Source organism: Acomys minous, assembly GCF_964271855.1.
Source record: "Acomys minous genome assembly, chromosome: 8".
Lineage (NCBI taxonomy): Eukaryota > Metazoa > Chordata > Mammalia > Rodentia > Muridae > Acomys > Acomys minous.
In genome coordinates, this window is record NC_140489.1 from 17,735,123 (window position 1) to 17,756,033 (window position 20,911).

The 20,911-nt window shown below is 48.6% G+C and overlaps 1 protein-coding gene across 2 annotated transcripts in view; it reads left to right on the plus strand.

Annotated features, from left to right (window-relative positions):
* FBLN5 (fibulin 5) overlaps positions 1–20,911 on the plus strand; it is a 71,926-nt gene that overhangs the window by 43,100 nt on the left and 7,915 nt on the right. For both annotated transcript variants that reach the window (XM_084792567.1, XM_084792566.1), the window contains exons 5-10: positions 5,749–5,871; positions 8,608–8,724; positions 12,287–12,406; positions 15,724–15,846; positions 16,768–16,894; positions 20,560–20,755. In XM_084792567.1, the coding sequence (XP_084648693.1) occupies positions 5,749–5,871; positions 8,608–8,724; positions 12,287–12,406; positions 15,724–15,846; positions 16,768–16,894; positions 20,560–20,755 (806 nt within the window). The remainder of the gene's footprint in view (positions 1–5,748; positions 5,872–8,607; positions 8,725–12,286; positions 12,407–15,723; positions 15,847–16,767; positions 16,895–20,559; positions 20,756–20,911) is intronic.

The following is a 20,911-nucleotide window of genomic DNA, read 5'->3' on the forward strand; positions in this document are numbered from 1 at the left end:
TAATTAAACAGGTGTTTGGGCAGTAGGTCCTGTGTGGCTTCCAGCCTTGGCTGGGTTGGGCTGCCTGAAAAAAAAAAAAAAGGCAGTCCCCCAGACAAACAGCAAGGGCTGAAATAGCCTTCACGCAGAGGCACAGGAATGCGGCAGTATTATTCCCCTCTTTCTTATCAAACCCCATAAGCTTGGGCAAGGAAGGAACCAAAAAAAAATTGCTGGAAAAACATATTGTTTCACCAGCTAAAAATCTGCTACTACAGAAATGATTTCTGCCACATGAAGAAGAAGAAGAAGAAGAAGAAGAAGAAGAAGAAGAAGAAGAAGAAGAAGAAGAAGAAGAAGAAGAAAAGAAGAGCAGAGCCCTTGGAAAGGTATAGAGTTGAAGTACTCTTGGACAGTTTCTCCTGCTTGCCCAGCAAGAATGCTTTCGTGATGGCTTCTCTCACACTAGAACAGTCACGTCCAGCAGAGGCTCCCTAAATCAGTGTCACTTGTCCCACAGACCTGGAGCTTGGGTGCAGAAAGGGAAAGATCAAGCCCAGCAGGTTAAGGAATGGCTGTGGGGTTCTGTAAGACAGTCTCTTCATGTTTCAGTTGCTTGTTATCCTACAAGGACTCGCAGGTGCCGGCGTGCAGAGGCTGAAAGGGACGGTGCTGTTGAAGGACTGCGTCTGTCGTTTTCTCCTCTTGCCATAATGTCCTACTGCGTAGTGTGTTGGGGATTTGAGGGAGTGAGGCCCTGGCCATGTCCTCACAGCACACTGAGCCTCAGTGCTAAGGTCTGGGATGTCTCTGTCAAGTTCTAGGCCGTGGATCCCGGAAGGGAGAGGCCAGACTTCCCGGTCTTCCACAGTCGGTAGGGACAAGTTGTCACTGGCAAATAAACTGGAAACGTCTGAGGCCCCGGCGGTGGCAGGGGTGCGGTGGGGCGGGGTCGGGGGTGGGGGTGGGGGTGGGGAGGCCCTGGTGATGGGGGTGAGTACGCTTGGTAATTTAACAGTCTCCCGGAAGCCTTTGCAGCTGTTAGGTAGGACATCCGTCGGTGCTACAGGAGGATGCTGGATCCATTCTGTACTCCTCATCAGTGCAGGTAGCTGGACCCGTACTCACCCATGGCAGCTCCTCAAGTGCTGATCCTATTACGTGTCGGCCATTTCTGGTCTCGGCCCGCTGATGGTTTTATTTCCCCTCTCAGACTTTGGCGCTAAGACAATGGCGCAGAAGATGTTCTTCCTGCGGCATGGGGGGGGGGGAAGCATAGATGTTCTGTTTTGTAGTTTAATTTTAAAAAATTAAATGCATGTATGTATGAATGTGTGTGTGTATGTATGTATGTATGTATGTATGTATGTATGTATGTATGTATGTATGGTATGTTTCTATCCTTTGGTTCTACATGTTACGGTGCACATGTGGAGGTCAGAGGACAGCTTATGTGAGCCCATGTCCTTCTACCACAGGAGTCCTGGGAACCAAATTAAACCCAGGCCACCAGTCTCGGGAGGAAAAAGCACTTTTCTCTACTGAGCCATCTTGCCAGTCCTGTCATTTATAGTTCTAAATTTTAATTCAGTGTTTTGTTGTCCCCCCCCCCCCCCAGTCTCCCTGCCTCAGTGCTTTACTATGTAGTCCTGCTTGGCCCCATATCCAGTATGTAGCCCAGGCTGGCCTTGAACTTTTGGTAATCCTCCTGCCTCAGCCTCCCAGGACTGGGATTTTTAGACATGGACCATCACATCCAGCTTATATAAAAATTTTTTAAAGGTTTTATTTTTGGCTACACACACATGTCTGTGCAAGTATGTGTCATGCGTGTGTGGGTGCCCATAGAGGCCGGAGGAGGAGGTCAAATTCCTTAGAGCTAGAGTTACAGGTGGCTGTGGTCCACCTGATGAAGGGGATGGGAACCAAATTCGGTCATCTAGAAAGATAGCAAGTGCTCTCAACCACTGAGCCAGCTTCTCAGCCCAGGTTTTTAAGGAATGCTTTTCTTTTAGTTAGAATTACTGATACAAAAATAGTCTAAACACTTTCCTGTTAACTTTCTGAAGTAAATGCTTAAGTGTAGAGTACCTTTATATGAACACTTCATAGAGCAACAGCACACATACATTTGCATGCTATTTACACTGCAGTGTATCTGTGATGGCATATTGCTGTGCTCATGTGTGGAAATGAGTAGCTAACTGACAGAGAATCCGAACTAAGGTTGCCCTTGGAACCATTTCATATGGGACAAAAGAGTGTCACGTGGTGCTTTTTTGAGAAGGAACATCAACTGAACTCAAGCCAGCAGCAAGATACCCACAAAGCCTTCAGAGAACCCAAAGAGTGGGGTGCCAGTCACCCATGGCTTCCACTCCACATTTTTGCTCCAGGGCCTAATGCCTGTGGTAGCTTGCAGAAGGCAGCCCCTTCTCACACCTCCCATTGGGTCAGAGTGCAAGAATGTTCCATTGTCCCCAGGATGACTGACACTTGGGCAGTGGTGGGAGAAGCCAGTCCCTCCATTTGAAGCCTCTGTGAGACCTTACGCAGACTCAAAGGGCCTTGCTTCCTTCCTACCGCTGTGGTCCACCTGCGCATGTCAGCTCACTGTCTGACTGAGGAGGTGGGATATAGGTAAGATCGTGGAGTGCCTGAGGGGTGACCTCATGTGGAGCAGTCTCCTGGGCCCTGGAACCCACTCTGCCTGTGGCCTTCCTCAAAAGGCGTCAAAGCACAGTAGTGACTGGTTTGATGCCTTTTCTGAGTGAACAGCTGTTTGCAACTGAGAAGACCACAGTGTGGACACCCGAAGGACACAATGACAGCTTGGCCAATGCCTCATGGGACAACAAAAGGTGAGGCTTGGTGCAGATGAGGATTTCTTGTTGAGCGAGAGCACACTGGGCTTTTCCAGGTTCCAGAAAATGTCACACCTTCCTCAGTTCCTAAGGGGCTAGTCACCTGGAGAGCGGTTAGCCATTTTTCCACCTGGGGAGAAACCAGCCACAAGTACTGTGGTCGACTTCCTCCAGGTGTCCAGGCAGCTGAGTCAGGGTGCAGCCTTGGGAGGAAATGGGGAGCCGGTGGGTGGCACTTAGTAGATGTGTTGGGAGGGCTGTGCTTGATGCCAGCTCTCTCAAATGGTCTGGAGCTTTGGAAGGACACACACACACACACACACACACACACACACACACACACACACACTCACACCATAAAGCAAAAATAATGAATGAGTAACGAGTGAGTGAATGAGTGATTGCCTCACTCAGCAGTCTTTCCTCTGAGGACCATTCCTACCCATCACACGAGGAAAGGAAATGGACATGATTGCGTACAAGGATAATGGCACCTGCTCAGGTTGCCATAACTTGTGCTTTTCCACTGATGCAGAAAAGGACGCCCTGCCAAAGAATGTCCTTGGAGCCATTCTATGTATTTTTCCTTCCGTTACTTAAGTCAGATGTACTTAATGTAAGCAATTGAGCTGTGGGCTGGAGTCTGCTACGCCTCACTCACTCCCCTTGTGGAAACAGATCGAACAATTCCAGTCTGGGCTCCTCAGGCAGGTGTGTAAGCTGACAGTGCTTTGCAGGGTGGTGGCCGCTTTGGAACCCCACATTCCAAAATCCTGTCAGCTAGTTGGCTGGAGCAGCCTGGCTGGGATTTAATGACGGCTTTTGTTCCAGGAACCTACCATCCACTGAGTTCTCAAAACAGGCTTTATACAGACGACCCCGTTAAAAAAAAATAGAGTGAAAGCTAATGAAAGTAAGTGAAAACTAAATATAAAAATTTTTAGTTAGTTAATTGAGTGTATGTTTGTGCCTGCATGCATGCATGAGTGTGAGTGTGTGTGTGTGTGTGTGTGTGTGTGTGTGTGTTCATGCTATAGCATGCATGTGGAGCTCAGAGGACAAACTGTGTGTGTGTCAGTTCTCTCTGCCCACCATATGAGTTCCAGGAATTGGACTTAAGTTGGTAGGCTTGGCAGGCTTGGTGGGAGGCACTTTCTTTATTCAGCGACCCATCTTGCTCATCTTACATTTTTGTATACATACATACATACATACATACATACATACATACACACATATACACACACACACACACATAAAATCTCAGAGCAGTAGAGCTTTGAAAAAGGAGGAACTTCAAAGATTGTGTGTCTGTGTGTGTGTGTCTGTGCCTGTGTTTGTCTGCACGTGGCTTCTGTGGGACGATTCTGCAGGCACAGTGTTACATGTTACATGTCACACAAAGGAAGAGCCTTGGGGACTTGTCACTATGGTTCTCCAAGGTCTTCACTTCCTTTTGGTCACTCTCACTTTCCCTTCTTGTCAAGTCAGGGACAAGTGCAGAGACTCCCAGGGCAGTGCTGTTCCCAGGGTACAATCACATCCATCACTCTCTGCTGGGAAAATGTAAATATGTCCTGGCCCACGGTGGCAATATTTATTGTCATAGCTTGGAAGTAGACTGGGACAGGAGTGGCCGCTGGCCAAGCATTATTCCCTGGGTCCCCCGGGAGGCTGGGCTGTATGGGCAGAGCCCGGTTGGAAGGGAGGTGAAGGGAGGGGCAGGAGTTTGCAGCGGAGAACTGGGCCGGGACTTTGCATGCTGTCACCGCGTCAGGGTGGAATGGACCAAGACTCTCGGTGGATATCCATGCTTAGAGAAGTGAAGATTGAGTCCCATGGGACCCAGACACCTTGTCACTTTCGAGTCTGGCAGGGATCCATCAGTTCTCTTAGTGCTGAGCTGTTGACGATAGTGGGTTGCGGCAGTGTCACTTAACCCAAAGATACCACCGCTTACCTGGTTGCACGTCACACCCAGCTGTGCTGGCTTCCTGATCATACAGCATGCCGAACCCAGTGCTATGCAAAGGCTTGTCTCAAGGAGCTCACACTTCCGGGTTCTGGAGCCTCTTAGCCCCATTACACATGTGCGCATATGTTACCTGTGATTGAACCCAGGACCTCAGACACGCCAGGCAGGCACACTAATACTGAGCCATGTCCTCAACCCAAAGATGCCATGTGAGCGGACGGGGAGAAAGTCTGCGGTCTGCAGTGTCAACAGGCAGACATCTGAGGTAGGGAGGGGGAAGGGTCAGTTTCCTTGGCCAGCCCCTCCGGCATCTGCACGGTCCCAGCTGTGTCCTCTGTTATCTCTGCACAGAGAAGACTTGGGCCAGGCATGGGAGGCGTAGGCTAAGCGTGTGGCCTGTTGCTTACTACTCCCTCAGCTCGGCTGGCCTAGCTGGAATCATGAAATCCTGTGAGAATAAATGCGGGGTCGGGCATAGCACATGGTGAACGGCAGCTCTTCATGATATTCCTGACTTCCTGATGGTCCCTTTGGCAGAGGTGGAAAAAGGCTGTCAATGAGCAAATCCTGCAGCAGTCGTGAAAGAGAGGGTGACAGGAGTGATAGACAGGAGAGAGCCGGACCAACAAGGAGGAGTCGCTCTTGATGCAGTGCATGTTAAGAAAAGGGTGATAAAGGCTGATGAACAGTGTGTACAGCTGGGTTTCTTCCCTTTTGTCTCTGAGCAAGACCAGCTCTGCGCATTCTAAGCAGAGCCCAGCGTGTCTCAAAAAGGCCTATGAGGGAAATGCTCTGTCTCCTGGTGGAACCCAGTGGTTTTATCAACAGCCTCTGGCTGAGACAAATGGGCCACTTGCACCTCTGGTGGCCCCAGGGTCCCTAGATGTGGGTAGCGCTCTCCAGAATACATTTTTTGTGTGTGTGTTACAGATGTGGACGAGTGTGCAACAGACTCACACCAGTGCAACCCTACCCAGATCTGTATCAACACAGAAGGAGGGTACACCTGTTCCTGCACCGACGGCTACTGGCTTCTGGAAGGCCAGTGCCTAGGTAAGAGCTCCCCGTGGTTCCTAGAAGTCTGGGGGTGATGATGGCTGTCACCTGTCACCGACAGTACATTGTGGGTACAGTAGGGAGGTCCAGTAAGCTTCTCTTAGGGCATGTATAGAAAGCTACTAAATGACATTGCATGTGTCACCATCCATTGAAATACATTTTCACCGTCACTAGCATTTCTTTTTCTTTTTTAAACTGTATTCTAAGGGCTTGGGCATAAGTTTGCTGAAACCTTCCTGCCTTTAGGAAGCATATAGCCTAGCCAAGAAGTGATAGAAATGAGAGTTACTCTACCCTGATTAGAAATAGTCCTTAGCTGAGGGAATACTTTTGCTTAGTTACAGAAATGTTCCAAATCTCAAATGCAGGTCGAAGTGCCAGTGACATTTCACCCCAGCAATGATGCTCTGCCACTCCACTCGGCCCACCCCACAGCTTTCTCTTTTTACTCTAGAGATGTCAATTATCACTGATTGATCACAGTTTTACTGCAGTTGGCATTGGCTAGGATTATTTTCTTTTTATTCTCTGAATTTGCATTTAGTCAAGTTGCTTTAAAATTAGAGTCAAAGAGCAGTATAGAAAAAAATATATATATAAAAGGAAAACAAAACAAAAACCCAAAACCTTTCTTCCGGGTCTCTGGACTGTGGCTGGATTTGGGTTTACTTTTTGACCTATCTGGAGTGTCCTTGAGACATGGTAAACTGCCTGGTCTTGTCCTGGTTCCCCTCTCCAGTCAGGCACAGCAGAGCTGACACATGTGGTCTTCCAGGAATACGATAGTCCCTATGCGTTTAAACCAATCTCTGCTCTAGTGGAAAATATGACGTTACTGGTTTGAATGGAAGCAGACCAACAAGAGGGAGTTGTTTGTACAGGAACTTCTTATGTAGAACTCTAGAGCTGGAGAGGATGTTCGATATTATGTCATCCAACTTTTATAGAGTTGGAGACAGATTCAAAGAGGAGGAACATTTTGGATAAACTTAAAACGAATTGGGTCTAATATTGATGTCTAGCTTTCCCAGGCCAGATTTTTTTTTCTTACCACAAAGGGCACCAGAAAGATGTGGGGCAGGGTACATGGGCCCATCATGGACGCATAGAGGGCAGATCTCTCCATCTGAGAGATGCCAGAAGATGCAGTTCCTCTGCTTGTGACGGCTGCACTCTACCACAGAGCACTATGGAAGAATGCTCACTGTTGCATAATGTGCCTACATAGCATGTCACATCTGACATAAAGACCTCTCCTAATTCTCGTTGGCCCTATGCCTTTCCTTGGCCAAAGTCCTCTTTCTCTTTCAACATGTGAATTCCATGGCTTCCTACTATTCCACTGTTGGAGACCTTGCCTTTCTCAGAAAAAAATGAAGGATAAGGCTTCCTTCCTTCCTATGTACCCTCAATGAGAGGATACCTTCTCTGCCTCTGATGCCTCGCCAGGCACTGGTGATGTTCCCAACTGCGTCCTGGGAAGAGGTCAGGATTAGCAACTATACCACCCCAAAGGCTTTCCAAGTAGGCTTGGTTAGGCCATGTTAGAAGCAAAGGGGACTGAGATAAAGCAGAATCACAGGAAATGGCCCAGAATCCATCCAGAGCTGGAAAATAGGTAATGGGTTGGGTTGGACTGGCCTGGGGTGGAGTTCTTTCTAGAACTAGGCAGCAGAAAGTGGGCCCCGGGATCAAGGCACAAAGAGTGCTATCGGTATCTTTCTAAGAGCCACGATTTCAGGGAGGGGACATTGGGATTTTATAGCACAGTAAGGATGATGCAAGGCTCAGTGAGTGCTTCAGTCAGATCAGCTGGTCCCAGTTGAGCCTGTGCGTGTAAGGACACTGCCCTCCTGGAGAACGGTGGTTTCACTGGAGGCTGCGCGCCTAATAGGAGCGAGTTGGCCAGCCCATCACTCTTTTAGCCAGGGATGTTATAAAGTGCTTTCCCAGTGACATCAGGCTCCTCATGGCCTGCTGCATGTTACAGGGAGGTCATGGGGTATAGCTCTGTTACAGGGAGGTCATGGGGTACAGCTCTGTTACAAGGAGGTCATGGGGCATAGCTCTGTTGCAAGCACGCACTCCTCGCTGTATTGCTACTTCCCATGGCTCAGAAGTGTGTTTATCTGGAAGTTAATGTCTACTCCAGTGTAAGGGTAAGAGCCAAGGTGAGCACAAACACCCTTGCATTGCCACACTCATAGGTCTCACTGTAGCGCTACCAGACAGCCCGAGATCCTATGCCTGCCCCTTGGACATAGTCATTGTCAGCGGAGCTGGCAGACAGCCCTCTGGAGCGCTTCTGCTGATCTCTTCACATGCTAAAGCTAACTTGTTCATGTTTAGGGTACTGAAAAAAAATCATAGAGCATCATAGCATTGAATCTTATTATTTGTATAAGTTTTAGTTGAGTCCGAGTTGGGTAAGTTCTGAGAAGCCATCTTGCGCAATATCCCAATCAAAGCCGAAAAGTTTGCCACAGAGTTCAGGCTAGGAGCTGGTGTTTATGGAACAGAGATTGTTTGGGGGAGGTAGAGAGGGTGGCAGGGAAGCCAAGCACTGTGGTCCAAAGAGCATCATCATTCATGACACTTAGGCACTGTCTTAGCAGCCACGCTCTTTCACAGCCCTTTCCGACCCCATCCTAGAAGAGGAAGGCAATGATACCATGCTGATGGTGGCCTCAGGGGCGAGCCCTGGCTTACTTTGACTGTATTTGTTTCCAGACATTGATGAGTGTCGCTATGGTTACTGCCAGCAGCTCTGTGCAAATGTTCCCGGATCCTATTCCTGTACGTGCAACCCTGGCTTCACCCTCAACGACGATGGAAGATCCTGCCAAGGTATGTGATGTGCGTGATAACTTGGGCACAGCACAAAACACTGGATTCAGTCATCTCCAGAGCCTGACAGTTGATGTTTGCCAAACACTTGTCATTAAAATGTGTCCCAGTTCCTGCCCACTCTCTTCTCCCCATGTCCCGTGTCCCCCCCCCCCCCACCAGCTGATGGAAACTTGACACCAGAGCTGGTGGTGTGTTCTGACCCTGCTCAAAAAGTGCTCTTAGGATTGCAGAGGTTAGAGAGCAGTAGTCATCGTCAAAAGATCACCTTATGGGTTTGTGATCTGCTTGTCACTCTGTGTCTGCTAGTGGCTGTGGCTCTGCAGAGGCCTAGAGTGCCTCTCAAGGCTCCTGACCCCTGACGTGTCACAAAAGAAACACATAAACACGATGCAAACACAGCAGCCGTTTCTCTCAGGAATTTTCCCTCTGGACTATATCAGGAGCACAGTCAAGGGTGGGCTACCTTCTCTGACTCCTCAGAAAGCTCCACAAAAGCACATTAAAATAGAGGTAATTTCTGGGTTTTGCTTGATCGCTTCCAACACTGATCACCAGGAGAAGCAATCTGTACGTCTATCCTGAGTCCTCCTGCAAGGCTTCTTTCTGCTCCGGAAGTCAATGAAGGCCTTAAGACCTAAAGAGTGACTCTAAGTCATGACGTGGCCTGGGTTCCACCTCTGGCTCCTGTCTCCAGTCCCCAGCAGTGGCCTGGTCTGGACGGAGACACAGAATGAGGCCTTTGTTGGAGTCTGCCACCACGTTTCACAGGGGCCCCGTTTCCTTGTCACAGCATTTGAGTGAGGTCTGGTGTGCAGGCTCCTGGCCAGCTATTCAGAGGATATTATGTCTCCATTAGTTTAATCATATCTAAATCACTGGATAAACAGGAAGGCATCAGCATTCAAGGGTTTGATCCTGGATTCTTTGTGAAGCTCTCCTCTAAAGCTGGTCCTGCTAATTGTTCCAAGAAGCCCCTGTCTGGGCTCCTTTTGCAAAAAGGGGCAGGTTTTCTTTCTTTCTTTTTTTTTTTTGTCTGAGAGCAGAGCTGGGCCAGGAGATTGAGGAAATAAATAAAACAGGGCCCTTCCTTCCCACTGGAGCAGGGAGCAGGGAGCAGGCGCCTGGCTCCCTTGCTGCTGCGATAAGCCGCTTAGGGCTGATGACAATTTCTTGGGGCCCTGGGGCCCGAGGCTGAGAGCGGAGGTGCCAGCCCAGGTTTTCCCTCAGAGGCTGGACCGGTATCCTCGGGCAGCACTTAGGTTTAGACATGGGCACCTGGCCATCAGGATATTGCATCAGCAGGGCCCACAGGTCAGTCATGCAGCCAGCAAACTTGTGCAATCATAGCACCTCATGTCTCTCCTCAAAGCACTTATGTGCATTGGCTTCGCTGACCCCATCGAGTCTTATAGACAGAAGAGCGTTTGTGGCCATGATCTGCTGATAAGGAAATTAACTCTCACAAAGGTGAAGCCACTTGGTCAGAGTCAGGTGGCTTGGTAGTGGCAGAGCTGAGAAGAAGTCCAAGCAAGGACTCCCTGCGTCAGATGGGGTGCCTTGCCCTCAGGATTCAGACGGATGGCCTAAGCCCCATACATTCCCTCTCCAGCACCAGGCACAGACATGCCAGCCTGCCTTGGTGCTCATGCAGCTATGCTTGGCCTTCTACATGAGTGCTGGGGATTTGAACTCAGATCCTAATGCTTGCACAACAAGCCCTTTTCTGACTGAATTGTCTCCTCGGTCCCCTGCCCTCTGGATTTTGAAGCACCCATTGGAAAATCTGCCAGAGAGGCAGTTAGGACACAAGGGTTATATAAAACCCTTTCTGTCCTCTCAAAAGTAGCTCTGTGCTGTGGAAGCCGAGTTGAGCTTATTCATCACCATATGGCAAGTGTCTGGCCAGAAACTGGGGACGCCAGCCCTAACGCGCAGCCACATTGGCCTGTACATGGTTTAGTACACCAGGGACATGCTCCTGCTCAGCCCCGCCCCAGTCTGGATGCTGGGTGCGTGGGCACCAGGGCAGCCTGGTATCTCACTAGACCCTTCCTACGTGGCTGTTCGTTTGTTTGTTTTTCCTCTGAGGGCTCCAGAGTTGGCAGGAAGCAGGCACTTTGTGGGCATGGGCTTAGCCGTCCCCTGTGCGAGGCCCCTCAGAAGCTGCTTACCACAAAGTCCTTTACTTCTGAGAACATTCAAAGCTCTTTTCAGAGCCTTTAAGAGGCTTAACTGGACTAGTGAGGTGGAGAAAACATCTCTCAACTAGAACCGCCAGCCCCGTAGGCATGTGACTACATGGGGGAGGGGTTGGTGGTGCCTGCAAAGGGTCAGCTGATGCCAGCATCAGGAAGATCTCCTTCCCAATGTCCCCCCCACCTCAATAAGCTGTACAGAATGAATCCTGTGGATTATGAAGAGGTCCGTAACTCATGCTGATGGTCTGGCCAGGCCCTTGCTGGCATGGGAATTGGGCCACGTCTCTCAGTGTTCAGAAGCATCACAGTAGCCTTCTGCTGATATATAGTTGAGACACAATATGGTGCACTGCCTCAGGCACACACTTCCACTAACACTGACATGAAACCATCACCACACTGAGGAGGAGGCATCCACCGTGACTCTTCGGGCTTCTTATAATCCTCTCTTTTACCTATGTAATACGGAGAATGGAGGACAATGGTCTGAAGGCAGAATTGGAAGAAATACCAGTGAGGCTGTTTATTCATAACAAATATATTCTCAGAATTGCTGTGATTATTTATCTGAAGCGTTCAAGTCAGTGAGGGCGAGAGAGGAGCAAATTAGAGGCGGGAAAGAGTGGCTTCTGCCAGGAAATCTTGTGGGTGGATCCTGGAAGAGCAGACTTCCTGGTAGATGCAAGTGCACACACACAGGGATGCTGTGCGTGACCCGTTTTATCTCCCCTCTGGCTTGCCACTCCAGAAGGGGCATGCATACAGAGGCTGTAGCTCCTCAGGCTACGTGTTGGACACGGTCTTAGTTACTTTTCCTGTGGTTATGACAAAGCACCTTGATGAAGCAACTTAAGAGAGAAAGGACTTATGTTGGCTCACAGTTCAAGGTTACAACAGTCCACTATGACCGTGAAGCCATAGCAGCAGAAGCTGGAGACAGCTGGTCACGTGGCACCCACAGGTAGGAAGCAGAGAGTGATGAAACCTGGTCCTTTCTCACGGTCTCCATTTATTCAACTCAGGATCTAAGTCCAGGCAGTGGTGGTGCTGCCCACGCCAACTAACGTACTCAACATAATCCCTCATAGGTATGACCTGAGGTTAAATAATCCCCCATAGGTGTGTCTGAAGCTCATCTGGATCCTGTAAATTGACAATTAACATAGTCTTACAGAGCACAAGATCATGATCTGATAGGTCCTGGGTAGAGAGTCCTTGGTACCTGGGAATCTGGGCTCTTGGTAGTGACAGATTTCACAGCCAATTCATGTTTCTGCTCTGTTTGTGGTGTGTGTGTGTGTGTGTGTGTGTGTGTGTGTGTGTGTGTGTGACTAATAGTGATGTGCTTTGATTTTGTACAGATGTGAACGAATGTGAGACTGAAAATCCCTGTGTTCAAACCTGCGTCAACACCTATGGCTCTTTCATCTGCCGCTGTGACCCAGGATACGAACTTGACGAAGATGGCATCCACTGCAGTGGTAATGGGCTGGGCGTTTGAGCTGTCCACCTGTGTGGAGAGCTGGGGCTGGGACAAGGGACCCATCATAGATGTTTCCTCTCATTTCCTGGTGGTTTGTCTAGCTGGCGACATTTCCCAGTATCATGGGGTCATAACCACCACAGAACAAAGATGAGTCACTTCCTGAGGTGTAGAGTTCAGTCTTACCTTCCTGGTCATCTGACCTTTAATGAAAAGTCAGTAAAGTCACCATCTGCATCAGGGATGCAGTCGGCGAGAGGGAGAACTCACCGAATTTGGTTGGTGTGAGAGTTATCTTCCTTTCCCAGCACTAACCCAAGACCTGAAAATGGTCTAGATGCTGTGTATAGAGGGCAATGACCTAGGGATAATCGCTTTTGCCAATAGGTCAGGAGGACTTTGAGTAAATAAATCATATATATGCGTGCATACACTTTGTATACTTTGGGAGTGTCATCAAATAGCCACAGCCCTGGCTCACAGCAAGCATGCAGCAAACAGGTCTTGAGTCAGTGAGTAAAGGCATGGCTGTTGAGTGATTTGTTTATAGAACACAGATGTGGTAGTTTAGCTGACTTTAAAAAAAAAAATTCCATCCAAGCCCAAGTTGGTATTATTCTTTGCTCAGGTTAGGTTCTTGAGTCTGTTATAATTACCTTTTTAATCTCCTCCATGCCCCCCAAGGAAGTTAAATTCCTAAATAGTAAGAACTTGTTGAAACCAAGAAAGACATTTTAATTTATATTTAGTCTGTGACAGCCCATACAGGCCAGAGCCATGGGCTTGCTTGTCTGTCTGTCTGTCGGTTTCTGTTCTTTATAAATGTTTACTAATGTAAAATCGTACCACCAGTTTTAATGTCCTCTGTGGTTGTAAATTAGCTCAGTCCACAGTAACAGCACTTCTGCAATTTTCAAAATAAAAGTAGGTGCGCTCTAGGTGTGCAAATGGGCCAGCAGAACGGAAAGAGTCCCAATCTTGGGTTTCACCGTCAAGGGAACCCACCAAGGCTGTGAATGAAACTTGGTTTCTCAGCTTCCCTTGGGACTGGAAGGTTCTAGGGACAGAATTCCCAGGAACAAATGGTCACCACTCTCAGGGCCAGGGCCCTCAGAGTCACAGCAAGCAGTTACAGAGCTGCAGCCTGATTAAATACCAACACCCCCCCCCCCCCGCCCTGAAATAAAATACCCAAAGGCATGAAAGACCCTTTTCTTCCCAGATTTCAATTCCCCTCATGGTACTCCTTAGGGAATCTGGGCCAAAGAACTGAGAGGTGTGGAAAGCTTTGCATTATGGGATGGGATTAATACTTGCCCCAGAATTACCTGCCTTCCCATAGACATTTATTGACTACTGTCAGGGCATTGAAGTCGAGACTCCGGAGCTGGATGAGGCTGGGTTCAAACTCTGTTGGTTGGTCCTTTCTATGGCCAAGGGGCTTCCCAAACCTCAGTCAGTGTGCTCCTTGTTGGATAACTATCTTCATGAACTGGTCATAATGACCAGACGAACTGGTGTTGCCTTATGAATCTTCCTGAAGCGTTAAGGGCTTTGGGCTTCATGAGGAATTCAATTCATTCTAGTTTGCCAGGATTTACTTTTTCGACTCTAACTGGCCTGCGTTTCCTCCATGGTCGCTAGATACCACCTTCTACTAATTTCAGTGGGAGCTCTGGCTCTAGCAGGCCTTGTAGGCAGCTAGAAGTGGCCTAGGGGATTTGTTTTGTGCACTTTCCCGAGATACTGGGGCACTACTGCTCTTAGCTGGCTCTCAAAGCTGGGGCAGCCCCCTCTACCAAACCTACCAAACTTTGTCCCCTTGTCCTTCGGGGATCTTCTAAGCCATGCTAGTCCTGTGAGTGTGATGAGGTTTCACAGGGAAGAATGAAAACAGCCTAGTGCATGCTCCCTACCAGACGCCTGCCTTCTATTTCGCCTCTGCAGCAGAGGGCGGAGCCACAGCCCTTTGTGGGAGGAAAAAAAACTTTCTGGGATTTCTGGAGTTGCAGATGCTAAGACAAATCAGAGTGTAGTGAGTTGGGGACCCTCCTTCACCCAGTAGGAGGCAGGGTGGGCTTGGAACTAACTTGCCTGGGGTATCTTTCCCATGTTTGTTGGCCCTCCCAGATCTGGTGATTTTAGGGCATGCTACCTCATCGTGCTCACCAGAGTAGCACTGAGATGCCATGCTCAGAGCTGTGATGTCCTAGTTCAGCATTTCATCTAAGAGCTTGGTCTGCTTGCCTAAGCCCCATGAGCTTCTTCCTTTTTTTTTTTTTTTAAATTTAAATTTAAATTTTAGTTTTAAAAATTCAGATATTCAAAACACCTTCTTCTTAGGGTTGAGGTGGGATTATAGATGCGATATGTCGAACATTCAACATGGTAGTTGACACACATTAGGCCTCAGGAACTGATGGATATCACTACTAATATCTAGTAAAGAAACTACTGGACACTGTAAACTACACACACACACACACACACACACACACACACACACACACACACACACGATGATATTTTGCCCTGATGGGCTGGGGCCAGAGTCCCCTGGTTTTTCTGTAAAGCTGGTGAAGAATTGGAGAAGACTGGAGGATGCTAACTCCAGTTAGGGGGCGTATTCTAAGTCCACTGACTCTTTACCCATGGCCAGGAGATAGCTCAGAGAGATTGGGAGAGGCTCCTTTCTTGGATTCAGAAAGCATTAGCTATGTGACACATGGATTCTGCAAAGACACAGCACCAGCCTCCTTCATGCCTTTACCCTCTCTGGGTGATCTGAGCCACCAGTGGTCTGTAAGTTACAAAGCAATCCGAGGACACGTCACATGGGGAAACCAGTGAGAGCGAGTTTTCGGGAAACAACAAATGCAAGAAAAACATGTTTTCTTTGGCATGCCTGTCCAATGAGGCGCAAACGGGGCCTGCATTGCCAAACTCTGTGTGCGATGAAGGGTTGGCTTTACTGGAATGCCTGCTCCTGTGTCAGCTGCCAAGGTCTATGCAGACTAATGGCAGTATTGCTGGGACAGTGCCGCCCCCAGCCTTCCTGTGCAGTATGGTTCTAGGCTGGCTAGAGATTGCTGTATCTCGTGTCCTAGGGGACATCTGAGGCATTGTCCCTGTGCTGCTCCTTGCCACCCCAATAGAGCTATCCAAATGTCAATGGGTGATCTCATAGGGATCACTTGATGTGATCAAGAACTACATTGAAAACCTCAATGTATTGAAGTCATTGTCTCTTAGGAAAGAGTGGGCACTGGACATAGTCTGTGAAAATTCACACCAGCTATACCTTGTCACTCTCAGATATGGATGAGTGCAGCTTCTCCGAGTTCCTCTGTCAACACGAGTGTGTGAACCAGCCGGGCTCATACTTCTGCTCGTGCCCTCCAGGCTACGTCCTATTGGAGGACAACCGGAGCTGCCAGGGTAAGCTGCCCAGAGGCACTGCGTGGGGCTGACTCAGGTGGGCATCTTGTTGCTTCAGGAAGAGGGCAGGGTTGGATGTGGTGGGGCCTGGTAGCTCTGGCCAGGGTGTCTGAATGGCTAACCCACCCTCTGGCCACGACATGGGCTACTTATGTCTATAGTGAACTCGGTAGAGGCAGATGGTACTTTCTGAGGGCAGGTTTCTGTCTTGTCAGGCAGATAGATCTCTGAAACCCCAATAATGATTACTTGGGACCTAACCAAGGCTTCTTGGAGCTAGGCTCCACTGAGGGACCAGTGTTGGCTCTCTCACGTTGCCTTGAAGGCAGCTTGCCCAGCTGCCTTCTATGACTCTCTAGAGATTGAATGCTGAGGGACTTCAGGTACCAAATGCTAGGTCCCTCACAGGGTTCAGACCCTGAATATGAAAAGGCTACAGATGGGTATCCTTACACTGTGGCTACTGGAGGGCCTGCAGAATGACTGCCCTATTATTAACCTTATCCCAACACCAAGCAATGGTGGGCACTGGACAGTAGAAATGTTACCTGAATTATTATAAACATGAGCCCTCTGACTTACCTCATCTAGTCCTCACATTAAAGATAATAAAGACAAGCAGATACAGTAACTTTTAATGCTATATTTTTTTAAGCAATAGGTCCAAACATTTTAGAGTTATAATATATACTCAATATAAAAGTCACTGATAAAATACTATAAATCCTTTCTTTTTACTAAATCAAAAAGAGCTGGTGTCTGCTTCCTGTTGCGAGAACATCTCAGTTTTCACTACCTGCATCCTGAGTGTCCATGGCTGCCATGTTGGATAACATGATGCAGGGTGGCTCTCACCCTCATCCTACCCCCAACATCCGGTCCAGGGCTAACACCATGTTTCTTCTCTGCCCTGCATTTCAGATATCAATGAATGTGAGCACCGAAACCACACGTGCACCCCGCTGCAGACTTGCTACAATCTACAAGGGGGCTTCAAATGTATTGACCCCACCCGCTGCGAAGAGCCTTACCTGCTGCTTAGCGATAAGTACGTCAAGGCTGGTCCTTGGGAAGTGGGAGGGGGAGTGGACCTGACTCGGGAGGCTGCCAGGATCTTACAAAGGCAGTTTTTCTGAGCTAAGGAGTCCAGAGATCTGGCCTGCTCCCTGCTTTATGCCCTCTCTTGCTACTCCCACGCATGCCAGAGAGATAGGAAGACTATCTAGAAAGCTACCCGGAAGAGAGAGGCAGAGCTGTTGAATCTGATTCTTCTACCAACGAACATTCCAGGTACACAAGCTTCTCAAACGTGGCACACAGAGCCTCCCTGGATGGTCTTGTTAGTGCACGCGGGCTCAGACGCAGGAGTGTAGTGTCAGGAGAGGGCTGTGGTTTTGCCTTTCTGGCAAGCCTCGGGTGAAATGAAGCTGTCCTGACCAGGGGCTGCTGTGGGTGCCAAACTGTTGGGAGAATTCCGGAGTTCTCAACGCCCAAGGGTAACTAGCTTGCTGAAGTCAAGGTTCTGAAGTCCTATAGGCAGACCAACTATGAAATCGCCACATGGCTAATAATAACGGTGAGAAGATGGCTTCGAGCAAAGGATGGCACTGGCGTGTGCTTCTGTGTCTCCTTTCTTTCCCTTTACCCCCCACCCCACTCACACCCCCTGCTGGTCCATCTCTGTATCTCCTCTTGAACGTACATGCACAGCATACAGCACACACATACACATCTGCCGTTTTCTCCTCAGCTACACGCCCCTCCCCCCAGCAATTGCAAACCCTCACAGTGGAGAAGAAGGACTGGGTCAGCCACACCCGTCCTATTCTTCTTTCAGAGAGGATTAAGCCTTACCAAGGTGATTTAAAAAAAAAATGGACAAAGGAAGATTATGAGGTCAGAACTGGAGGCTCTTTCGGAGGCATTGACTTGTAACCCATGAGCTGTGCGTCCAAGAAGTTCTTTAGAACAGGGACCTTCCAATTTCTGGTTCCAAACCCCCAAGTAGCTCAGCCGAGCTTTAGGCTGCTCTCCGGGCTTGGGTCCCTCTGGGTTTGTCACATCAACAACTGATCCTGTCCAACTGGAAGCCCTGAGTGGATGTTACCGGTGAGGCCTGTCCTGAAACAGCTTGGTAACTTCCTCCTTCTCAGGCCCATGTGATGGCCACCCTGTTCCAGCTCCGGGCCTGCTCAGGAGTCACGTGCTCCTGCCAGCTGGAACAGGGCTTGCTCGCCACCTTGACCAACACCCAGCCGGCCCAGCCTTCCAGCCTTTGTGCACTTCCTGCCAGATGGAAGGCATTTCTTCCGTCTCCATTTGGCCAGACCCACCCCGTCTTTCAGATCTCTGCTCAGCGCCCCTCTCCCAGCTGCTGTTCATGAGCCTCTTCAGCTGGGAGCCATCACACACTCTCTCTCTCTCTCTCTCTCTCTCTCTCTCTCTCTCTCGATTTTCTTTTAGGAAACAATTATTTTCTCTCTGACATGTGACATTTTAATGTGATTGTTTTGGCACCAGGGGTATTTTGACTTGGCTGTTGTGATGCAGCCTTAACAAAATGATACTTTGGTGATTCTTTGTAGCCTTCTGCTTTGTTAACTATTAGTGGTGTCCCTGTTCTGTGCTAGGGTGTTGTGGCTTTGCTCTTGTGGAGCTTAACGCTGTGTAGGAGAGGGCACAGTAAAGAAACTGCCAACAACACCACTCCATTAGAAGGAATGCTTTTTTTGTTTTTTGTTTTATTGTGAACAAGAGGCAGAAAATACCCAGGGACATCTGGAAGACCTCAGAGCAGAGAGAAGAAAGAAACAGAATGGGCGTGGCTAGGACTAGGGAAGCCAGAGAGTGGGAAAAAAAAATAGTGGTGATAGCAAGAACTAGTGGAAGGAGCAGGAAAAAATGTGAGAGAGTGTGAGAAAGCCTAGCACAGGTGGACAGATCATTCAAAGAAGACGTAGCTGCAGGGAGGGACAGAAAACCTGTTCCACAAGTTCCTGAGGAACACTGGCTCTTATCTAACCACCCGCAAGTCTTCCATAACCCAGCCTGAGCTCATTTCTGCCTATATAGACTTCCTGAGACCCACCGAAAGTGTAGAAGAGGAGAAAGACAGAAAAAAAAAGTGACGTATAAGTGAAAACATAAATGATAGAGTGGGTAAGGAATTTCTAGAAAAAAGAAAGAGGAAGTTGGACCTGTTCTAGGAATCGAAAGGCCTCACTGAGAACATGACCTTTGGGTAGGGCAGGAAGTTGAGTTGGTATTAACTAAACAAGAGGCTGGAAGAGCAGGGGAACAGCAGGTGTGAGGGCAGTTGAGCCTGTAGGAACCACAAGAAGTTGAGCTCTTTCCCCATAGAACGTGTGAAGAACAGCAGCCTGAGAAAGCTGGGGACAGGGAGGCCAAACCCAGAAGGCCCACAGAGCCAGCCCATAGAGGCTAAAACTTGAATTCAGTTTTCATCCGGGCTTCACTAAGACCACTGAAGACTGTGTAGGGGGCAGATGCAATCTGTCTTAGGTTGACAAAGGACAGTCTGTTAGGAGGCCATCAGACAGGCCCAGGTGAGAGAGGAGATATGGGACCTCAGAGGGGCCGGCACTGAGGGGGGTCAACATTGTTGCTTTTAGGTCAGTGTTCCCTAATGTCCAGTCTACCTGCAAAGGCTGTCAGCTTTACTTCCAAACTAAATCCTAAGTCCAGATGCTTCTTTGTACCTGCCCACCTCCTGCTGTGAACTCTGCTCCATAAGGGGACTCTCATGGAAAAAACATGGCTAAGCCAGCAGGTGTCTCCAACAGGCATTCCTCAGCAACAGATGGCTTTCTGTTAGGTTACTTTAGTCCTAGAGTTTGAAAGTATCTGCTTTGTGTTAGAAATATTTGTGTTTAAATATTTGTTACTTCTCCTATCAGAAGGTGCATTGCTTGAGGGCATGGTGTTACTTAATATTGAATTTCTGAAGTGTCCAGTGAGTCCCGAGCTCTTGTATATTAGATAAAAAGGTTTAATTATAGTTCACACATACTGAGCTGAGTGCAAAAGAGATGTAAAGTATCCCTGAGAACCATCTGTCTAAAATAATTTTCATTTAAAAATATTTTTTAAAAATGTAAATGTGTATGGGTATTTTGCCTACATATATGCCTAGCTACCTCTATGCATGTCTGATACCTGAAGAAACCAGAAGACAGCATCACATCCCCCTGGGAATGGAGAGATAGACAGCTGTGAGCTGCCACATCTGGCAATGCAGTGCAGATAGTTGGGAGCTGCCATGAGGGTGCTGGGAATTGAACCCGGGTCCTCTGGAAGAGTCTACTTAACTGCTGAGGCATCTCTCCAGCCTCCACTTTTAAATATTGTCACTGAGTGTCCTTGACTGGGAAGTGAGGGTTGTATGACCATCATCACATGTCTAAATACACGATACATGTGAAGTATACAGGAGAAAATTTCCGATGGCCAGAGAGCCAACCAAATCTTCCAGTAGGCAGAATATCTGATGCCAGGGAAGGCGACTGACTGTCTAGGAAACAGATCTCACCAACATTCTAGGGAGCCTTCAGATTAGAACTGGAAGCAGAGATGTTTTGCAGTCACACTCCTTTATGGTAAGAATGACTTGGATTTGTTTTAAACGGAGGGAGTAAGCACAGCAAATGCCTGGAAAGGGTGTACCGAGCACTCACGTGATCTCTCTCCTCCCAGCCGCTGTATGTGTCCTGCTGAGAACCCTGGCTGTCGAGACCAGCCATTCACTATCCTGTTTCGGGACATGGATGTAGTATCAGGACGCTCGGTTCCTGCCGACATCTTCCAGATGCAAGCAACAACCCGCTACCCTGGTGCCTATTACATTTTCCAGATCAAATCTGGCAACGAGGGCCGAGAGTTCTATATGCGGGTAAGAGGGAGTGTGAACCGTGGCTGCCGTATTTAACCATGGCCACCATCTTTAACAAAGGCCGCTGTCTTCTTGTGTGTGTAGTACATGTGTGTCTGTATGTTTTTTCCCACACATGTCTAGGCCGGAGGTCAAAGGTGACTGCCTTCAGTCTAT